This window comes from Salvelinus namaycush, chromosome 25 (genome assembly GCF_016432855.1).
Source record: "Salvelinus namaycush isolate Seneca chromosome 25, SaNama_1.0, whole genome shotgun sequence".
Lineage (NCBI taxonomy): Eukaryota > Metazoa > Chordata > Actinopteri > Salmoniformes > Salmonidae > Salvelinus > Salvelinus namaycush.
In genome coordinates, this window is record NC_052331.1 from 20,030,053 (window position 1) to 20,052,373 (window position 22,321).

General features: G+C 41.6%; 3 protein-coding genes across 6 annotated transcripts; all 3 read right to left on the reverse strand.

Moving 5' to 3' along the window:
* Window positions 1-632: 632 nt before the first annotated feature.
* Window positions 633-12,503, reverse strand: LOC120020336 (E3 ubiquitin-protein ligase MARCHF6-like). 4 transcript variants are annotated; one of them, XM_038963918.1, is made up of 26 exons: window positions 12,230-12,503; window positions 11,450-11,549; window positions 11,056-11,129; window positions 10,246-10,389; window positions 10,058-10,130; window positions 9,747-9,921; window positions 9,373-9,544; window positions 8,992-9,053; window positions 8,837-8,869; window positions 8,710-8,761; window positions 8,549-8,607; window positions 8,269-8,349; window positions 8,089-8,157; window positions 7,784-7,858; window positions 7,540-7,674; window positions 7,297-7,416; window positions 7,088-7,188; window positions 6,485-6,622; window positions 4,774-4,969; window positions 4,527-4,596; window positions 4,193-4,392; window positions 3,630-3,764; window positions 3,002-3,091; window positions 2,708-2,855; window positions 2,441-2,576; window positions 633-2,164 (listed from the first exon to the last, which is right to left on the reverse strand). In XM_038963918.1, exons 1-26 carry the CDS (start codon window positions 12,246-12,248, stop codon window positions 2,074-2,076), a joined length of 2,748 nt encoding a protein of 915 aa, XP_038819846.1. In that variant the 5' UTR covers window positions 12,249-12,503; the 3' UTR covers window positions 633-2,073. The 4 variants fall into 4 exon arrangements, with proteins under 4 accessions (XP_038819846.1, XP_038819847.1, XP_038819845.1 ...); XM_038963919.1 differs by having other exon boundaries at window positions 4,211-4,392; window positions 12,230-12,502; XM_038963917.1 differs by having other exon boundaries at window positions 4,211-4,392; window positions 8,710-8,869.
* A 148-nt stretch (window positions 12,504-12,651) lies between these two features.
* On the reverse strand, window positions 12,652-14,293 carry atpsckmt (fATP synthase c subunit lysine N-methyltransferase). Its single transcript, XM_038963920.1, has 4 exons — window positions 13,733-14,293; window positions 13,320-13,457; window positions 13,133-13,183; window positions 12,652-12,999 (listed from the first exon to the last, which is right to left on the reverse strand). The coding sequence occupies exons 1-4, from the start codon at window positions 14,009-14,011 to the stop codon at window positions 12,769-12,771; spliced, it is 699 nt and encodes a 232-aa protein (XP_038819848.1). The 5' UTR covers window positions 14,012-14,293; the 3' UTR covers window positions 12,652-12,768.
* A 615-nt stretch (window positions 14,294-14,908) lies between these two features.
* LOC120019833 (neuropilin and tolloid-like protein 1) lies at window positions 14,909-15,788 on the reverse strand. Its single transcript, XM_038963248.1, has 2 exons — window positions 15,713-15,788; window positions 14,909-15,498 (listed from the first exon to the last, which is right to left on the reverse strand). Exons 1-2 carry the CDS (start codon window positions 15,786-15,788, stop codon window positions 14,909-14,911), a joined length of 666 nt encoding a protein of 221 aa, XP_038819176.1.
* Window positions 15,789-22,321: the final 6,533 nt, after the last annotated feature.

Consider the following 22,321-nt stretch of genomic DNA (forward strand, 5'->3'; position numbering starts at 1 on the left):
TTGGGAAAAAGTAGATGCTTTTTCCACTTGGAACCGGCAGGTTCGCTTGACCTTGTTCGTGGTTTCCTTGCGCGTAAAAGTGTTGGCATTATGAGGGGATTAAGTCAAGATTAGAATACAGTTTATCTGTAGACACCTCAACACCTTCATTTCTTAGATCTCCACCACGAACGAATAGCGGGTGAATAGCATGTTATTCTCACGCTTAAATTCGTCAGAATACGCATAGAAAAAAGTGCATAAAAGAGGAAATTATGTTCCATTTACGCTTAACTCGGGTCAGAATCAGCCCCATGCAGAATAGGGAGAATTGGTTTGAAACGGAGCAGTGCCTTATTGGAAGGTCAAATTTCCACATCAAATCCAGATAAAGTGATTGACCAGAGTAGGCCTACGTTAAGAACTCAAATGTGAAGGGGTAACACACACACAATCACAAGTAATTTATCAATATTTAAAAATAAAAATAAATGTTTAACAAAATGTTAATCCTCCCATGTAGGGATGTTGTTATATCGCCAATGTCTCCCCAACAGACGACACAGATGCTATAGGAAGGTGACTGAGCAAGGCTTATTATCATGATACAACACAAGAGGAAGTATTTTATGCTATTATTCACATCCATGGGGTTTTTCTAGTAGCCATTTATTAAGATGACCAATACACACTTGACCACTCAGGAACACACAGAAAAACAACATGAAGCAGACAAAACAGCAACACAAGATTTACACAACTAGAAACTGCCTCTATATGCACTTATAAAAATAGAACATTTGCTTAAAAATGAGTCTGCATAAACTCAACAGGTAAACACCAGCATCCAGTTTTGTATATTAAGTTACTAGAAGGTCACTTATAGAATCTTAGCATTTAATACACTCTCTGAAATTTGGAAATCAAGTCTTAAACCTGGAACTTATAAGACAATGGTACACAGTGAAATGAAAAAAAAAATGCTTTATTTACAAACATATCTCAACACACAGCCCCAAAAAGTGTCAAACTAGATCGAAAACTCATATTTAATTTTAGTGTCCTCACCCCCAGAATGAAATACTGACTTGATTTAAATAAAATGGTTTATGAATGATTGCCACTATGTTAAAGCTTTTTAAAGTGCAACAGACTGATATATTCGTGCATAAGTAAGAACAGGTGTAGCAAGAACTGTAGAGTAGAAATTATACAAATTTCATGAGCAGTTACAATCTTGTAAATTCCTAATGCCAAACTCAGCAGATACTCTGCCTTTTAGGGTTCTCTCAAATGACACTAAACACTAGAGCTACATCATATAAATATGTCTAGTTGGGTTAATTAATAACCCCAGCCTGAGACAGGAGACCATCAAGCCAGTATATTGCTATTCTGGGAAGCCTGACACACTCATTAGCTCCTTTGTGGCCGGTCAGTGAACCGAAATCTATAAATCTGAATTAAAAAGTCCCTTGCTTTAAGCCCTGCTACAGAAAGACTAAATCACCCATTCCAATAGGAACATTTCTTTCTTGCAAATAACAACCTCTCACCCACACACTGTAATACTAAACCCCTAAAAAGGGAAATCGAAACAAATAAATACAAACTACAAAAACTGATCCCAAAGTTCTTCAGCTTTGTCTCACATTGCTCCCTCTAAAGCAGAGCTTCAGTCATGTGTTCCAATGGGATTATCCCATAGAGCAGAGCTGAAAAGAGGCTTCCCGGGACTCTGCCTCCTCCTATTCAAACAGGTCAGGTACTGTAGCAGTCCATCCAGACCTAACAACAGGAACTCACAAAGTCTTCAATAAATGAATTCACAAAATACTATTTTTTTCTTTCAAGATGTACAAAGATTAAACCATTTTTTCAATTCCAAGTTGGTTGGTTATCAGGGTATTTTTGACTTTGTTTAATCTTTTTTGTAAAACAAACTCCTCAGTTCTCTGGCTACGCTTGTAAGCAGGGAGTGAAAGAAGACATTGCGAGAGGCGAGTGCTTGAGTCATGAATGTGAAGAGATGTCAGAAGGGAGGAGAGAGGCCTCACAACTAGAGGCTGTTCTCAGGTCAGGTGATAACAGCTCCTACTCCTGGGAAGAGCTGCTGTGTGCGGCTGTGGTGCTTCTGCCTGCCGCCTTGCGTTCATAGTTCACCAGTCTCTGTCCAACCAGGTACCTGAGAGAGAGAGAAAACAATACTTTCAGAGAGAAATACCATGCCATGAAAGGAGAGAGCCTACAGTGTGTAAATAGCACACCAGTATGCCAACAAGTATATCCTCAGGAGGCTTGGAGAAGTCCTTTTATGATCTGTATTGGAAACTATGGTGCTCCACTGTCATAATGGAGACTAACACAGTCTGTGAGAGACATCCGGAAACCATTTTGTCAGGTCAGTATCGTCAATAAGTAACAACTGTGGTTGTGCTGAGCTTAATGTCAGAGTACTCACTTGTCATTCTTAATGTGCTCATAAAGGCGCTTAAATTGACGGATCTGGAAGGAGAGGATTCCCACCAGCATGACTACCATGACCAGTAACGGGTAGATTCTCCTCTGCACCAAATTCTGCATCTCCATGGTAACTCCTGCAGAAAGAGCAATCAGAGGTTCAATGATAAATTTGCTCACTTTCCCTCACCAATAATATATATCTCTCTCGCACAAGCACACAACTGAAACCAATAATTACACTTTCATTATCTGATAATTGCCTTACCTGGGGAATATTGAGCTACGATTGGGACGATGCCAGCAGAGATGACATAGGGCACACAGAGAGACACCAGTAGCACACAGATAACCGGAGCAGCCAGCTTACGGATGATGAAATGGAGATCAATGTTGCGAATTCCATTAGCGTACACCTAGAAGAGGGAACAACACTAGGAAGTCAATATAATTCCAAAACGTATTCAACATTAATCTGAGCTATATTATTAATGGCATCATACTACAGCTCTTCACACTAATTAGGGTAGTAATCATAGTAAAACAGTCTTGTGGGAGCGACCTGTTCGATCACGGTTTTCAGCCACCACTGGGGACCCATCAGAGTAATGGCAGCAATAATTTTGGCATGGAGCACTCCGAGAGCCCAGTCCTGAAACAAAAAGTCCCAACAAGAGCAGGTTAGTCTGTTGTTGGCTGTTGTTGCCTCTTCTTCTGTTATCCGATTGCAGGAAGCTAAAGACTTCATCATAAAAGTTTTAGGTGCAGTGTCAAATTAGCTGACTGACCATTCACATCGCTCCAGCCAAACTATCGTTTCTTCTCCCTGACATGGTTGCCTCCCTGACATTTTGTAAAACGCAAACACATTCTGACCGTTCTGATTGGTCACAGAAACCGGTGGGTTAGGCCAGAGTCAGCCTACATGATGACCTTATCAACTTTGATGCTCTGATTGGTGAGAGACGATCCAATCGTTGATTAATTTGTTTTGTACAACGCCCCTCATTCTGACGTCAGCAGAAATGTATTCTAGGAAGGCAGTTTTAGACAATGTATGGAGTGATCATAGAGCAGCGGAATTAAATTCAGGATGAGTCATTAGGCAAGTGTAGCATTTTAAGATGACCATTTCAATCCAATGTAAAGCTATACGGTCATTGGTGTTAGATGGGTGGCCCTTACAGTACCTGCCAGGGGTAGAAGAGTGGTGTCTGGTCCAATGGCACCCTGAGAGGAGCTACTATGACCAGCTCAAATAGCAGGCCCAGCAGCAGAGGGATGGCTCCAACCAGCAGCACAGCCACGACCACCGTCTTCAGGATCTACAGTACAAAACGTATAGAAAACAGAGGGCTAGAAACACAGGCCTCTCAACATAGATACAGTAGGTATCACTTCACTGAGCGGACTTCAGATTGCATTCGGAGTCAGCCTATATAGAGGGCATGAATGACCTAGAACCACACAGAGATGAGCCACTAAAAACTAACAAAGCACAGTAAAATAAAAAAGCATAACCCCAAAACATACAGTATTGAAACCACTCGTGTATGTCTTATAAGTGTCTATATTGCCATATATGTTGCTGTATAAAATCACATGCTTATTCTAATTCAGTTGCTGTTTGCATTACAAGTGTGAGGGGAAAAACAATAAGAATGAGTTAGAAGAAGAATGAGTTAGAAGAAGAAGAATGAGTTAAAAGAAGTGTGTGTGCTGTGTGCTGGCGGTGGGTGTTGATAGTCATTACCGTGTTGCAGAGCATTACCATGAGGGTCCACTCCTGGACCTTGAGCAGAATGACCCTCCTGCCCTGTGGCATCCAGGCCAGCAGTATGGTGATGGCCCTGATGGACAGCCAGCACACGTATAGGCCGCACGCTGCCGTGTACAGCTCGTGGATCTTTGCGCTGCCCGTCCAGAGAGACATCAGGTACCGGCCGGCGAATACTGTAGCAGGGGGCGGAGAGAGGGGGTGAGACAGCGAGAGTAAGAGAGGGTGACAGTAGGTAAATGTGGAAGAAAATGGAGTGGGACAGTGCAATTACATTGAGTGAGTTGAGTGGACTACACAGTGAATTCACCTGGCAACGTGAGGCACACCAGACTGGCCACCAGCAGTGTCACACACATGAACACAATCAGCAACACAATCTAGAAAAACAAGAATGAATACACATGAATAGACCACATTGAATTTTATTTGAACGCTCTGTGACAAAGATGGCTTAGAGAAAACAAGTGTCAGGTCTAATGAATAGCTAGGCAGCCTACCTCCTACCAGGTGAATCATATTATCATTATTATATGCAAGTTGTAGTCATGACTCACCCTGAAGCTGAACTTAATGGGTTGGTGGTAGGGCTGGAAGCCGACAGGACCTCCCTGCTGTAGGATAGCCTGGTGGGCAGCGTGCAGCCCATCAGGGATGGCGTTGTTATTCCTCCCCTGCGGATTGTTGTTGGCCTGCTGGTCCGCATCATCATCATTCTCCTCCTGGTCACCCAACAGGTACGAGTGGAGGTCTCTGTGGCACAGACAGCACCGTTAACATGGGGTTCAAAGTCTTCTAATTGGCTGAGGTGAGGCTGAGGATATGTGTCAGTCTATAATAGTGCAACTCTGGGGTTTAACCCTGGTTTTATGGGAGAACAATGACAGCCTACATGAACTACACTATATATAAAAACGTATGGACACCTCTTCAAATGAGTGGATTCGGCAATTTCAGCCACACCTGTTGCTGACAGGTGTATAAAATCGAGCACACAGTCATGCAATCTCGATAGACAAACATTGGCGCCACCCGGCCTCCCGGGTGGCGCAGTGGTCTAGGGCACTGCATCGCAGTGCTAGCTGCGCCACCAGAGTCTCTGGGTTCGCGCCCAGGCTGGGCTGGGTTCGCGCCCAGGCTCTGTCGCAGCCGGCCGCAACCGGGAGGTCCGTGGGGCGACGCACAATTGGCATAGCGTCGTCCGGGTTAGGGAGGGTTTGGCCGGTAGGGATATCCTTGTCTCAGTATGTAAAAATGTAATAAAATGTATGTACTCTACTGTAAGTCGCTCTGGATAAGAGCGTCTGCTAAATGACTAAAATGTAAATGTAATTGGCAGTAGAATGGCCTTACTGTGGAGCTCAGTGACTTCCAACGTGGCACCGTCATAGGATAGGGAGCTTCATGAAATGGGTTTCCATGGCCGAGCAGCCGCACACAAGCCTAAGATCACCATGAGCAATGCCAAGCGTCGGCTGGAGTGGTGTAAAGCTCGCCGCCATTGGACTCTGGAGCAGTGGAAACGCGTTCTCTGGAGTGATAAATCGCGCTTCATCATCTGGCAGTCCGACAAACGAATCTGGGTTTGGCGGATGCCAGGAGAACGCGACCTGCCCCAATGCATAGTGCCAACTGTAAAGTTTGGTGGAGGATAAATAATGGTCTTGGGCTGTTTTTCATGGTTCGGGCTAGGCCACTTAATTCCAGTGAAGGGAAATCTTAATGCCTGCATACAATGACTTTCTTGACGATTCTGTTCTTCCAACTTTGTGGCAACAGTCTGGGGAAGGCCCTTTCCTGTTTCAGCATGACAATGCCCTAGTGAACAAAGCGAGTTCGATACAGAAATGGTTTGTCGAGATCAGTGCGGAAGAACTTGACTGGCCTGGACACAGCCCTGACCTCAACCCCATTGTACACCTTTGGGATGAATTGGAACGCTGACTGCGAGCCAGGCCTAATCGCCCAACATCAGTGCCCGACCTCACTAATGCTGGTGGCTGAATGGAATTAAGTCCCCGCAGCAATGTTCCAACATCTAGTGGAAAGCCTTCCCAGAAGAGTGGAGGCTGTTATAGCAGTAAAAGGGGGACCAACTCCATATTAATGTCCATGATTTTTGAATGAGATTCGACAAGCAGGTGTCCACATACTTTTGGTCATGTAGTGTATATCCCAGTAAAATAATGGATTCCAATATAAATGATAAAGCCCAAGAACACTTACAGTCTAACAGAGAGTTGGTTTGTTGTTGTTTGTGTGACTCACAGCAGATATCCAGCGGTGACGGTCCAGGCTCTGACCAGGCCTTTGAGCCACTGGCGTGTGTGACCTTGTTCCAGCAGCGCAGGCAGAACCACCTGAAGTAGCAGCAGCTCCAGAGAGAGCTCACTGACTGGAGCATCACTGGGAAACGGAGACAGACAGAGACATTACCATCACCCATAACGGACTACATTACAGAGGTATTTGTTAGTTACTGAAGAGGCATTTATTCATTGCTAAACATGCATTGGTTATTGATGTTGTGGCATGTAGCGTGGCATAATCCGGCCAATGACTTATCTTCCGGTAATTGCAACACGGTCGACTTCGGCCGCAACAGCTTCATGACATTACTAGGAGCCTATGGCTTAAGTCAAGTCATTCCATTGTTATTCCAGGCCACCAGACTTTTAAAAATGTATTTACCTTTATTTAACTAGGCAAGTCAGTTAAGAACAAATTCTTATTTTCAATGACGGCCTCCCGGGGAACAGTAGGTTAACTGCCTTGTTCAGGGGCAGAACGACAGATTTTTACCTCGTCAGCTCGGGGATTCGATCACTAGTCCAGCGCTCTAACCACTAGGCTACCTGCCGCCCCACTTACCTGTACAGCATGACATTGTAGGGGAGGAAGGCTGGGAGGATGAATTTGATCATCCTTATGGGAAGCCACAACATTAGTAAAACTATGGAGCCAAACACCACCTGCAGAGAAAGACCAGAAACCCAGTGTTACTGGCACTGTATGTCCTGTCCAGGCACCCATAGCTATGGCATTGTATATTAGATAGGAATAAGTGGGTTGCAACTCACCACTGATAAAATTAATCTTCTGAGATGTCTGTATATCGGCAGGTGAATCATTTCTTGGACAGGATTAAAATCAGGATCGTTCAGGTTTCTGAGAAACCATAAAACACCAGGTCTCAGCACCTAGAGCGACAATTAGAAACAGATCTAATTGGGATACATAACTCAACAGCAGAAATCTCTTGACATAGGTTTATGGCACCTCAAATGACAGCTATGAAGGTATGAGAGAGAATACCATCTCACCTCTCGCAGTAAGAGGATGAACGAGGCAAAGTAGAAGACGTAGACCATCCCTACAAGCCAGTGGAGGAACATGGTGGTGCCGGGAGCAGAGTCAAAACTCAGCTCTCTGTCCTTCAGAGAGGCATCAAACATCTCCTGCAACAACACAGAACAACATTTGGCTATTCAATAAAGGAAAATGGAGGTATCAATTATTATTTTGAAAGGACGCATCATTAAAAGCAGAAGAACATGGTCAGCTTACCAGTGAGCAGATGTCGAGCCACCAGCCACAGATGACAGGGAACACACCGATCTCCACGACTACCAGCAGGGATACCTGGTTAATCATAATATCAATATGTATTATAACTGGTGTTTATTTCAATGGCAATAGAAGGCAAATGATTAGTTTATATTGTAATCCAGACTGAGAATATACTGTATGCAAGATAAACACAATATTCTGTATGTATATACTTCTGAGCCCATAAGACACAAACTAGTCATATACCAGTCAGGCTATGCATTCCCAATCAAGGACAAAATCATTATCATAATGTTCAGTACCTTGACAACAATGTAGCACACTCCTAAAAGGTGTCTGGATCTTTGAAATCTCACCAACGCTGCCAATCCCTGGGATTTTCATTAAGGAAAAAACACATGCAATACATCACAGGTACTACATGTCTATAAGAGACTAAAACTAGGCTATAACACACTTTTGTAACAGATACCAAAGGATACATGGCACAGTATTAATGTCATGGCCAGGAAGATATAGCCTACGATGGTGGTGATGAGGCCTTCGAAGTGGGAGGCCTGCACCTGCAACAGGAAATTACATGATTCAAATCATCTTCTTTCTGACACTGCAAAGCAGCTCAACAGTGTATGGAGCAAGTCATACAGATTCCAAAACAAACTTCACAAAATCTATTCATACAGATTTCAAATATAATCTCTCTAGTTACACGCAAGAGAAAGGCCTTAAATTCAATGTAATTTACACTAAGCTGGTACTTACATTATTTTCAAAGCCAAGACCCACAACTGAGAAATGTCCAATATGATACGGACAAAAAGCTGAAAAGAAATGTTAGTCACTGTTATAATATTCATTTGGATAAAAACATTTTTTTTTATCAAAATGGCACATTCTCTTAACATAAGTTTAATGACACGTACCGAACACCAAAATGAAGAGTGTGTTTAGTGAGACCACCCAGAAGACGTGCTCCTGATGAAGAAAGAAGGACAACATATTTACAACAACCTGAAGATTTTCATCAAACATGGGGAATGAGCTACTTACCAGGAAAACCAAGGAGCCATCAAGACCGAGCATCTGTGAAAAAAAAACAAAACCCCCCCCAGAATGTTCAATTTCACTTTACATTTCTTATACACAACAATGACCAATGGGTATATAACACAAATAGGCCTGAGGGAATTCTAATTCAAACTCACCCTCTCCCACGTTAGCTCCTCTGCTGCCCGGTCCCATTCCAGGGCATTCCAATTCATGTCATCTACAAAGAGACAAAAGCAGCACCTCACTTACTGACACCTCAAATTAACACTTTGTCAAACAAGCAGTCCAGATATCGCCTACAGATTAATGTCTATGATGACAAAATATACATTATGATATAAAAATGTTGTAAAATACAAAACCACCATCCTAAATTAGCCTTTGAAATAAGGCTGCAATAGGTTAACATCTTGAACCTTTATATCCTGAGTGCCAGTCTATTTGTGCCATTTTACCAAATCCTTGTCACTGACAATGAGAAATGGTGCAAACAGACCTGGGTCCAGGCTAGAACCTTTCCATTCGAAGGTTCATACCTTGTGCACCATTGTTGGCGTCCCCTACATCCTCAGCCTCGTCCTCCAGCTCCATGTGCTCTGCCGGGTCCACCTGGATGTCAGGGACCTCAGCCGCTGGACCATTGTCCGCCAGGGGCTCAGCAGCAGCAGGCTGGTTCTCACCCGCCCCCTGCCCAGGACCAGGGCCCTGCTGTTGGGGAAAAGACACGGGACACAAAGGTGGGCGCGATAGCTCCAGAACATTAGAAGAGGCTATCTCTGGTTAAGTAAGAGTGTATTGAGCGCTCTTTAACACTCAAATTAAAAGTGACAAGTTGCAGCGAAGGAATGCTATAGTTAGCACATAATTATGTTCACCCAAAGAGTGACTTTGTAGTGAGATTTTTGGTTACCTCATTAAGTTGTGGAGCTGGTGCATGTTGTGGCTGCTGCTGCTGATTCTGCTCCAGCCACTGGGGGGCGCCACCATGAACAATCTGCTCCCGCAGCCACACCAGACTGATGAAGGCGCAGAGTGTACACGTCACCACAAAACAACCCTGCAAGCAGTCCGCCAGCAAGTTCTCTCTGTGGATGAAGGGACATTACAATTGTCTCATGGTGAGTCAGAATGTTATTGGCTAAATGACTAGACAACATTTGTTTAATGTTTTTACAGGGTATTATTTTGTACAGGTTCAGAAGAAAATAATGACCATCTTACGTAGAAAGCATATCTAATGGCAGGGTAAGGAGTGAGCTCACAGAGCCGGTAAACAGACACTTGTAGATGCGACCTGCGGGAATAAGACAGTCAGTCAACACACACTGACATATTCAACAAAGCCAACAATGGATAGCTTACTGAACAACATGTACCACCAGACTGTGTTTTAGAACATTTGTACTTACATGCTGTGAGAGGAACGACTCCCAGCCAAGCAAAGGCAACTAGTGTGTAGTGAAACCAGTATCTAATAGCTGTGCCTACACTTGTCACCAGCCCCGCAAATATGTCCTGAACAGGCAGTCGGGAAGGCATATCTGGAGAATAGACTGGAAAAAACAAAGGAAGGAAAGTATCAAAACAGGATATTTCATTTTCACATCCTCAAATTCCAACCTTCCTTTACTGGTCCTAATTGGGTCCATTCAGAACTAAGAAATGCTTGCATTGGATCATAATAGTTGTCTGGTCAGAAAAGTGGCAAAGTATTTTCTATTGGTATCATGACAGACTATGCTTGTCCTTTAGACAATTTAATCATCTGAGAAAACTACAATTTAAATCTCTCACTAAATGAATGAGGATGGCAGACGGACTCTGGTAAGAGAAATAGAGATTAGATTGAGCAACACTAGAGTAATGGATTAGTATAGACAAGGCTATGTGTGTGTCCCCTAGGCCTGTCTTGAATGATAACTAGTCAGGGCAGCTCACAGTCTTACTCAAATGAGAATAAGTAATACTTCCCGAGGCTGATCAAGACCGCATATGCACTTCAAAATAAAACACTTCAAGAAATATGTTAGAGGTCAGTCATTGGATGATGATATTGGACTGCAATCCCTCTGTCAAAACAGGCAAATGACCATATGAGGTAGGTTAGGCCTATATGTTAGTCACGTTGTTGGAACCCCATATCATTTAAGTAAATGCTGCATTGAATAATATGTTAAACAGAATAGGTATATAGAAGGAAATTAAATTGAATGACTTACTTGGCGTAAAAGCAAATCTGTGTTTGCATAACTCGCAGTATTCTTTTCTGCTGTGTTTTAGCCATTGTACCAAGCTGTAAAAATACAGATGAATTATGTAAGTGTGGTGTCACATGTGCAGCAATATAAAAGATCAATTTCAGTTGCTTAAGGACAGACCATCTAGCTAGATTTAGCACAGGGAGCGATCTAGTATCAGAGCCCATCTCTGGCTAAGAGATCACATTTTCATGGCAACTTGTCAAACCCTGGCTTCCATTACACCGTTCCCATAGTAATACTTGGCTCTGCTCCTCTCTGTTGAATGTATCATGCTCTGGCAAGAACCCAGTCTGTCTCTAAAGAAATGCCACTGGCCCTGTGTTTGAGTATACAACCAACCAGCACCACATACCATTCTTGATGGATGAATTTTATACTTCCTGTGCAAACACAGGGGTGATATAGTGGCTTGTCCGGGGTTCCTTCAGACCGGCAGACCCGGCATATATCCCCTGCAGAAGTCAAGGATATGAATCAGACAAAATCAGAGAACAGGGTTCATGAAATTCAGATATGGTTTCTCAAAACAAAGCCTCATGTGCAACTTGCATGAAAACATAGCTAGCAGATCTTTCAGCGATCTCAAGACTCTTTTTGTCAGGACCTTTCATTTGTAAATACTCTGGGGCTTTTGATTAACTTTACAAAAGAGCAACGAATCAACCCCATGCTTTACCGGTCACTAATCAAGTGATTGGCAGCACTAATGGGTGGGTTGGCAAACAGGTACATTCTATATTATTGTTGTTATGTTAGCTATGTTGATTAGTTAACTAGCTAGAACTGGAGGACGGATACATCACTAGTCTATTGAATTGAAATGTAATCAACAACGTGTAGAAGTGCAGAGAAGTCAGTAAGCTAGCTATTAACTAGCAGTGATAAAGGTGGGTTATACTGCATCTTGGACTTAGTGGTGAGTGCATATAACTTAGCTAAAGTTAGCTAACGTTAGCTAGTGATGCTAGCTACTTCATGCAGGTTGTAGCTTCGGTAGAAAAAAAACGGTTATTGTCAATTTGCGACAAAACAGATTCCTAGAGGCGCAATCAAATGTGTGTCACAACAGGAGGTTAACTAATTCTGTAACGTAAATTTGTTAACAAGATGGGTTGACGAGGTTGCTAGCTACCTTCCTCGGCGGTGTCCATCTTGAATGCTGACGCACACTGTCCTCTTTTCAGTCAACACATAACACCGTCTGGCTAGGTGGTGAAAAGCCTAGCAGCCAGCGAACTAAAAAAACACATCTCAGAATGATGTTCGATTCGATCACTGGTTACAATGTAACTTCACCATTTGATTCCCCGTGGGGATACAATGTAGCAATTTTATCATGCACTCCGGGGGCCCTGTGGCTAGGCTAGCTATGGTAAAAAACTGCTATGTACAGCAACTATCAGCATGCTGACGGTATTGAGTTACGGTACAAGAGTAAGCTGCGCACTTTTATATTTAAAAAAATGAACATTAAACAAATACGTTTTAAGACTTTAATTTCATATTCAGTAAAATTAAATGAATCGTGTTAGGTAGTAAGGAATGCAAGATGGTGAATTTGCTTAAATGATCTTTTTTTATTATTACTGACTCTCACACATTTGATTTGATAACATCCTGGGAAGGATTTTCAAATCAACAAATCCCTGAGGCATTCAGATATGAACACAATTAGTATGACGTGGTAGTGTCATCATTGCCCAGGGGCTGCTGTGGAGTTACAATATGTCCCTGGTGTGTTCCTCTTTCTGTTTTGAACGACTCTGCATCGTATACCCACACAGTGTCTATTCCTTCTCCAGCGGTGCCATCAGGTGCCCAGGTGGGAAAAGGGAAACGGCAGGCCACCACTTTAGCTGTGCTCTGTAGTTCTGTCTGCAGTTTGCCCTCCAACTGATCCATCTGTGAAGTAATACAATCAATCATCATATTGAGGGTAATATTGTTGATGTAGTGCTATGTGTGGTGGCATTTACAAAATAAGAAGTTACCATTATTTTGTCAAGTCTAGTAGATAAATAAGAGTTAAACTCACCATCTGAGGTACTCCAAATATGACAACATTCGAGTACTGATTAAAGCTGACCTGAGAACCAGGGCATACACATACATTAAAAGAAAGACCCAACATTAGTCCCCCCTGTATTGGGTATTAGGCTACTACATAAACGTTATTTTGGATGAAGAACAATTTGTAAATGATCACTGGTGGATTGACTAACCTTCCATAAATCTGATATGTGGAAGGAAGTAGAATGATGAACACCCGCTCTCCAAGCTCTGTAACGGGAGTACCACACCAACCATGGATTCAACTCAATTCCAACAGCTTCAAATCCTTTCTTTGCAGCTGCGATCACCTGCAGAAATTAAATGCATGGTTAAATCAAAGTGCCAGTGATAGGAGCAACAAAATACTACACATGTCCAGCCTAACAGTCTTCTGGGATGCTAATAGGCTACAACTAAATTCCCTCTAATGCAATTTGTAACTTTAATTTCCTGTCAAGAATGCAACCGCTGCAAATTGCACAAACCCAATGGTCTAACTTAACAATCAAAAGTGAAGTCACAATCACAAATTCAGACAATGGCTGGTCCTCCTCTGATCAGACTACTAAGTGTACGTACTTACTATTCTTCCATCCCCACTTCCGATGTCCACGAGGGATCCAGATCTCGCCTGCAGCACTTTCAGGACATTTTCCACCTGTGCTGTAGTTGCGGGAACATAAGGTAGGCACACCTTTCTCAAAGCAGGTGCAACAAATGGACCTGCAACAGCGTAAAGGGCAACCAATGACCCCCCGACAATTCCAGTTGCGATCAGTCCTACACGTTTTTTGAAGCCGCTGTCTTTAGCATTAACGTTACATTGTATCACCTCCGTTTCCAGTAGACTTTGTTCTGCCATGATGACTTGCTACTTTGAATCAATGAATGAGCGCGAGCTGCTGGAAACCTCTCCTCCCACTGTTAGCTAGCTACTCATCCAAGGACATTTATTGATAGCTACATCATTCAAGAACATGTAGAAATTACGAGATTAGCCACCAGAAGTACACTTAAACACGTGGGACGTAACTAAATAGCAAACTAACATGACATTTGAATGTCAGAAAAGGTGAAAATACTTTATTAGAATCGAAACCTCGCTCTCCTCTCGCGCTGAACCAAGGTGTGCTGCAGCTTTTTGTCCGACTTGATGCGAAATACAGTTTTGGTAGTTCCTAGTTCCTCTCAATCATCGTGCTTTTTCCTGTGGTCAACATACCATCCTCTATTACTACCACCCTATGTGTCACAAAACCAAGCATTTAATAATATAATGTTGATGTAAAATGATAATACATTTGTAAATGTAATAACAAAACAGAGGTACAGTATTTGGAGAGGGGGTAGCCTAGACAATACAGAGGGAACAATGTATTATAACTGACAGGAAAAAACACTGTATAGACAACACCATTCAACAATAAAAAGCTAAATATTAAATCATAACAGGTGCAAACACATGATGTATATTGTATTTTTCATGTACACAGTCAAAGGGGGAAAATAAACAACTTCATATTCACAACATACATACATTAAAATCAAGGGGACACCATAGATCATATCAGAATGTGTATGTTTTTTGTTCACAAAAAATACTTACAAAACCACAACCATTCCATGATATGCATTCTTAATTTGTAGGCTACTCGTGTGAATCCAAGCAGAACACAAACATATTTATTTAAAACAAATGGAACAAGCAAAGAGGAACAGAAAATTTGTGTGGTTGTAGGGCATGCATGTTCCTCATACCTCAGAAATCATTGGACATTGACTGATGTGCAGCCAGGACATGGTGGCTCTGGCTGGGGGTCTGACAGTCATCCATGTCGTCATCCTGGTCACAACCATCCTGCCCGTCCTGTGAGTAACTGTACTTCATCATCAGTATATTCCTGTGGCTGGAGGGTGTGGCCTGGTGGGACTGGGAGAGAGGCATGTCTGACATAATGGCTGCGTCCCGCACACTCAGGTTACTTTGGCTTCCCCTGATGCTGGATACCTGGGAGTGGGCTCCGCCGCAGTGGTGGTCACGAATGCATTTGGACGAAGACCGTCTGAGTTTGTGAAACTTATCAAAGTCCTCGGCCATAGCCATTTCGCTCATGTGGTCGGCAGAGGCTGCCCTCCGCAGAGTGCACAGTTCATAATGTGGCGGCTCAAAGGCCTCGTGGAGCAATGTGGGGTCAAAGTCATCCCTCCTGATTATGTATTTTTTGCGTGGCTGTTTAACTTGAATGATACTTGCCACAATGAGAAGGACAACCACCAGACCACAGGTGACTAGAATGATTGTGACATTGGTGTGGTCAATATTGTCTAAGATGCTGGCTTTCCTCTTCTCTGTGGACAGTAAATATTACATACAATCAAGTTTTCTATTTTGGCGGCTAGGTTTGAATTGTGATGAATAGTGTGATGAAAGTTACATTTAGATTTATCAACATTACATTTAGAATGCACCATTAACTTGTACTTTTGTCATACAGGTTAACCTAAAACATTAACTGTAGTTCATATTTGTCAGCTCTATACCCAAATGGAACAGGTGTTTCACCTTTGCAGTTGTTCTCGTCCCAGGGGTAGACACAGTTCTGGATCCCGTTGCACACTAAGCTGGTGTTGATACACATGTTGCTATGGCAAAAGAAAGCCTCCGCTTCACATGGAGCTGAAAACAAGGGGAAGATAGCTTTACTCCCTAAACATTAAATAGAGTTTTAAACTAATGAATTAGATTAAAAAGCAAACAATAAGGCACACAACAAACTTCAACAAATGCCAACAAACAGACACCTATATGCAGTTGTTTTTTTTGTCAGTGTTTATTGGTGTTTGATGGGGTTTAATGTGGCAGTGTGCAAGTCGCTTTAGATCACGTTTGGTCCAGGAGTGTTGTTACTACACTGTAAAAAAAAATCTAGTTGTTTCAACTAATTATTATTAAGTAACTGGTTCCACAGTTACTCAACTTTTCAGTCAAAGTGTTACCTGAACTTAACATTTTTAGTTGGCCCAAACTTAGCTCCAACTCCAGTCAATTTAATTAAAGTGATCTGTTTGCTTAACTTGTCTCATATATTCATTCAAGTAGAAGTTATTATTTGGGCATCTTAACTAAGAAAGGCTATGCAACTGGTTACACACACAGTGCTTTTAACATACAATGTTTTCAATTTATATATTTGAGAGACATGATTACATTGTGCACATTCATTTATACAGTAATTATTATTCAACAAGCTTGCCTGGGATTTGAACTCACAACCTTTGGGTTCACAGCATACTGATCTTCCTGCTACGCCAACATGTCTGTGTCAATTATCAGTTAATCTGACTATTCTCTCATCATTGATTTGATTGACTTATTTCAGTATTTAGGGTTTTCTGTATACAGTAGTTGTCTAATGTTGGTGGGGCATATTACTCAGTTTTAATGTTACTCCTTAATCACTGTGATAAATAAAATGGTTTTATTTGAGTGTACTTTTAACAGAGCTGAGATTTACTTTGAGCTGCAAAGTGTAGCAATACAGGTCAAATCAATCATTGACACAGGCATAGTAGGACGATCAGTATTCCCTAAACCAAGAGGTTGTCAGTTCAAATCGCAGGTCAAATGAACACATCTTGAATAATAATTACCATATAAATGAACATGGACAATGTAATCATGTATTTCAACATGTATCAAATGTGTAAGTTGAAAATATTGTATGTCAAAAGCACCGTGTGTGTGTAACTGGTTCCACAGACTTTTTTTGTTGTTGATGAAGATGCCCATATAATAATTTCTGGTTGAATGAACATATGAGACAAGTTGAGCAAAGACATCATTTTAAATTGACTGAATTGTTGCCTAAGTTGGAGCTAAGTTTGGGCTAACTAAAGAATGTAAGTTCAGTTAATACTTTGATTGAAAAGTTGAGTAAACTAAAAAAGGTTGTGGAACCAGTTACTTAATAATAATTAGTTGAAACAACTATATATTTTTTACAGTGATACAATAACCCAGTAAAGGGGACCCTGTATTCCCTGCGACTGCCTCTCCTTACAAACTAATTGGAACATTTCAAACAACGTGTCAACAATTAAACATAGCAGTAGATGGAGTGGAAATTGTGTCGAATTAATTCACTAACGCTCTAGGAAGGTTGTGAAAAGCATCCGGAAGCGGCTTTTTCGGCTGCCCTGATCAGCCCACATTCGTATGACCCCCACCGAGGTAACCAACATGACATCGTTGGCCACTGTGCTGCAGAACTTGTTCTTCAGGTGCTCCACTGAGCTACTCCCGTCATACACAGCCACAAAGTTACGTTTGCACTCATTGGAGTTGTGCATCTCATATTCCAAAAATCGCAAATAGATCTGCAAAAAAAATTCAAATAACAGTGTGAAACAACAGGTTTCCAACCAAATGGGAACTTGACTTGTGTATCTTTTGTATAGCATGTTTTCCAGAAGACTAATGGAGAATGTGAGTGAGAGATATTGCAAATATGAAGAAGAAAAACACAGAAGAACTGTACTGACCCTTCCTTTTGGTGGCGCTCGAATGAACCACCTACAGTCCACAGCCTCTGTCTGCAAGGCTTTGCCATCTTTGAGTATTGCTGCAGAATCAATGATCCCATCTGATCCACCCAGATCAAATTCGCAAACTGTAGTACAGGAGAGTCCATTGCACAGTGTGTTAGTTACACAACAGTTTGCTGTTACAATATACAGTATGAGGCTTATATATGTTTACATAGGTGATATAAGAAGAACCGTGTACCTACAAGGCAGAGGCGGTAGGACACCCATGTCTTTAAATTCAGGATCTGAAAAGAGAGCACACAACAGTGAACCTATTGTATACCTTTTCTGTCATTTCACAAAATACATGTTCTGTGTCTGAAAGGATAAGGGCCAGCAATGCATATTCTTGACTGTGTGAACTCTGTCCTTAGTTTAATCCATTCTGCAATCATCCACTTGTCCTTCATAAAAAAATGTTGAGACAGAAAGAACAGGACTTCTATCCTAAAGCTTCACCATTATGATTTGTAGGTGGATTAATAATCCTTGGACCAGCTTTATACAGATTAGGCTGCACAAGCAATGAGAACCAATTGATAAAATGGGACTTCCAAAATGTTTTCATGATAAAATCTAAAAAGATGAGGTTGAGGGAGAAACCAGTTTTCGAAATATTAATATAAATATAAAACAGTTATATTTAGAGGCAGATCTTTGTAATATCACCATGGCTGCAAGGAGGAGACAGCTGAACTATTTAAAACCTAACCTCATCCATGAATCCTTATTAATCCTCTTGTTTCTTACCTCTGTATCATGGATTATTCACTGTGTGTGTGTGTGTGTGTGTGTGTGTGTGTGTGTGTGTGTGTGTGTGTGTGTGTGTGTGTGTGTGTGTGTGTGTGTGTGTCAGAAGAAAAATATATTTAAAAAATATGAAAATATATTAAACATATGTAAATCTTGCTTTTCTATCCAGTTTAAAACAAATATTTACTGCAAACACTTACGCTTATGTAACAGTGTAGTAATAAGATGATGATCGGTCAATTAATTATCCTGCCACTGATGAGAGGAATTAGAAGAGATTAGCATTTGGCACTAAAGGATTCATTACTTCTGAGGTAAACACTGGGAAATCAGCTTGTACTTCTCTACCAACGCAGGCCTGGGAAGGCTTTCTATTGGCTAGAGTATTGTTGCATGGATGCTTTTTTTATGGATACTTTTTGTTGTATTAGTCCTGCAACATGTACCCTCACACTCACTCACTCCTCAAAATGTGCCACTGTGTTTCAGGGAGAGATTATATGGGAATCAATTTATATCTATTTATATCAATCTATATTCATCTTTTGACACTGAAGTATCACATCGGAACTTGTGGATGAGCCCCTCACTTCAAGTCTTGACTCCAATGGAGGGCAGGCAGTGATATCGAATAACCATGTCTACTGGCAATGTCAAAACCTTCACAAGAATGTGAGGTTACTGAGACACATTTTTGAAAGATTGATCTGATGAATGGCTTTGATTGGGAGAGAGGGAAACAAGGAAGCAGATTAATCTTTCCTCCCAACGTAAGTGCCCTATAAATTCTGCCAGTAATAAATTGTCAGCTGCATGGGTATCCCTTAAGCCGAGGCTCAGAGCTGACAAGCTGTACTCCCCTGAAGACAAGCTTTCATTAACTGGGCTGGGTGAAGGAGGAGATACCCCCCCCCCCCCCTCCCCAGTTGCAGCATGTGTGCCTGCACTACAAATGCAGCAGCTGATATGGACACACACAGCAGTAAGCACCACACCAGTCTCCTGTAGCTCAGTCACTGAGCTGTGCCTGGTAAATTGTTTTGGCTGAAGTTCTCTGCATTAACTGGATGTGTACAACTTTATGTCAATATTGTGTCTGTGTGTCACCATGTGCGCCTGAGTGAGACAAACAGTTAGCCTGTCGGAGTCACACATTCAGCAACAACCTCAGAATAACACTGCAAATATTGAAACGGTTAAAGCAAATCAATGTATTTGAAATGATATTACCTTGAGTGAAGTTATAGCGTGCTGAAAATCCAATTGCCTCCAGTTCGCCGTCTGCAACAAACTTTATATGCAGGTATCGCCCACTTGATTTAATATACAAAGGGCTTTCCTGGCCACAGTATCGACCAATTAAAGTGGAGAAGGAAAAGGGCCCATCGCGGACTTCAATGTGGTCAAATTTGCATTCCCATGAAGGCTCAATTGAATACTTCTCATCAAAGAAGAGGTCAATGCATTGTCTTGGTGAAGCTGAGAGAACACAGTGGGGAAATGTAAGAAAAAGAAACACAATAAATAAATAAAAAACATTTACTGGTTGAGATGGTGTTTATGTCTTACCTTCAATGATATAAATACATGTTCGCTCTGGTGGGTACTTTTGGGGGTAGTTGGGGGAGGTGAACAGGCCTCCCTCAGCCTCCTTTATCCAGGTGCCACATTGGCCTATTGGAGTCACCCCTGAATTGTTTGTCACTGAAGAACAAGATTAATGTTCAGGTGCCAATCATACAGAACTATTATACCATCCAGCTTTGTCTGACATTAAAAATGTATCAAATGTATTGTTATTGATCTGGTGTTTCATTGTCTTCTTCATTACACAGACATTACTTTTCCCAGTTAGGTAGATTCCAACATATCAGGGAAATAAATAACTCTACACATAGTGTATATTTCAGTGTTACCTGCTTTTTTTCCCGGTGTACCAGACAATCCAAGAGTGATTAGACTTGCAACTACTGCTGTAAAAATAAAGGGAAAAATGAAAGTTAGAAAAAAATACCCAGAAAACAATTGGCTATGGAAATTGTGTTTGTGTATGTTACTAAACCACAAAATAAAATGATGTTCCACAAAATCCAGAAATTACCATTTCGTTTCATAGCATAATGAATTCACATGTAGCGTTTTTTTTAAAGAGTCATTGCTGGAAAGTTCAATGGCAAGCATTGATTTAACTTTATGCTGTTGACCATCTAACTACGCTTTTAAAGAGATCATGTGATACAAACAAAAGTAGACAAAATTTACCGAGAGGCAAGACAAATTTGTTCACCATGTCTAATCCTTGCTGTTTTCAAACACAAATATTTCCAAAACGAAATTAACGAATCATTATTCCGTGCAACGGGAAAATTCAATCATCATATCCACGATATCCCTATTTTATCTCAGTGTAAACAAAACACAAATACAAAGTTACGGGAGGAAAAGCAGTCTCAATCCATCCGCTGCTGCTGTGACAGACAGATCTGAACGTTCTCCTGAGTCCTGATTTCCATCCAAGCGCAGCGACGATAATCCGACCGACAGCAACCTTCAATGAGTATAGTATCCTTGACAGTTGACATCGTGCCAATTTCCCGTATTATATCTGCCACATGCCGGTGTACATCATCATAGGTCTCTGTGCTTGTGGTATTTATTTCCCGTGGACGTTCTGCATAAATACTTGGTCTGGACACCAAGCCAGACACTTCAAGCCACCTTACTCTCAAATATATAGGATATTCAATTCTGGTAGTACTGTAATAACTAGTTAATAAACTATAATGATGTTGTTTTATGAAGGAACCGCAATTCAGCTTCAACTCAAGCTTAACTTTTTTTTATTTATTTTGTGGCTCCTGTGTGGCGCAGCGGTCTAAGGCACTGCATCTCAGTGCTAGAGACGTCACTACAGACCCTGGTTCGATTCCAGGCTGTATCACAACCGGCCGTGATTGGGAGTCCCATAGGGCAGCGCACAATTGGCCCAGCGTCACCTGGGTTAGGGTTTGGCTGGGGAAGGCCGTCATTGTAATTAAGAATTTGTTCTTAACTGACTTGTCTAGTTAAGTAAAGGTTAAATAAAATAAAATAATAAGATATTAGAGATGAATTGGGGACAGGGTTTGGGTCAATTTGGAATTTCAATTAAATCCAGGAATTAAAATTCGAATATGAATTGTTCACACCCCACACACAGGAAGCAGTATTGAATTTGAATTAAAAGAAGTAGAATTGAATTGAATCTTATCAAAGAAATTCATCTGAGACATGAAACGTACATTAGGTACACTCTCACGAAAATGGATGGCTCATACAGACAGTGAGTCATGTTGCTGTGGCTTACTATATAAAGCAGGCAGATGGGCATCGAGGCATTCAGTTACTGTATATTGAACATTATAATGGGCAAAATGAGTGACCTAAGCAACTTTGAGCTTGGTATGATTGTCGGTGCCAGGCACGCCAGATTCAGTATCTCAGAAACTGCCGCCCTCCTAGGCAATTTTTAGATTCTTGTCATGGATGGGCTATTGCCACACCACTCTGATCAGCTAAAAACAAGAAGAAACGGCTCCAGTGGGCACGCGATAACCAGTGGAAAAAAATTATCTGGAACATGATATCGAGTTCAGTTTACTTGAGGGGCCTGCGCAGTTCCCCGACCTTAACCCAATAGAGCATGTTTGGGATGAGATGGAACGGGCTGTTCACAACAGGAATGTACCGCCGTCCAATCTGCAGCAACTGCGTGATGCCATCGTGTCAGCATGGATCAACATCCATGTGGAACGTTTAAGACTCCTTGTAAAATTACCCTGAAGAATTCAGG

What these genes read in the sequence shown, in the direction of transcription:
- LOC120020336 (XM_038963915.1), bottom strand. An exon ending in CACTCTTCTACCCCTGGCAG is followed by an intron (nt 3,092 to 3,629) that starts GTACTGTAAGGG and finishes TTTTTGTTTCAG; the next exon opens with GACTGGGCTCTCGGAGTGCT. An exon ending in GAGCACATTAAGAATGACAA is followed by an intron (nt 2,165 to 2,440) that starts GTGAGTACTCTG and finishes TCTCTCTCTCAG; the next exon opens with GTACCTGGTTGGACAGAGAC.
- atpsckmt (XM_038963920.1), bottom strand. Translation starts at nt 14,011, where the DNA reads ATGGCAGAACAAAGTCTACTGGAAACGGAGGTGATACAATGTAACGTT. An exon ending in ACATATCAGATTTATGGAAG is followed by an intron (nt 13,184 to 13,319) that starts GTTAGTCAATCC and finishes CCTGGTTCTCAG; the next exon opens with GTCAGCTTTAATCAGTACTC. An exon ending in TATTTGGAGTACCTCAGATG is followed by an intron (nt 13,000 to 13,132) that starts GTGAGTTTAACT and finishes ATTACTTCACAG; the next exon opens with ATGGATCAGTTGGAGGGCAA.
- LOC120019833 (XM_038963248.1), bottom strand. Translation starts at nt 15,788, where the DNA reads ATGTGTATCAACACCAGCTTAGTGTGCAACGGGATCCAGAACTGTGTC. An exon ending in GGACGAGAACAACTGCAAAG is followed by an intron (nt 15,499 to 15,712) that starts GTGAAACACCTG and finishes TACTGTCCACAG; the next exon opens with AGAAGAGGAAAGCCAGCATC.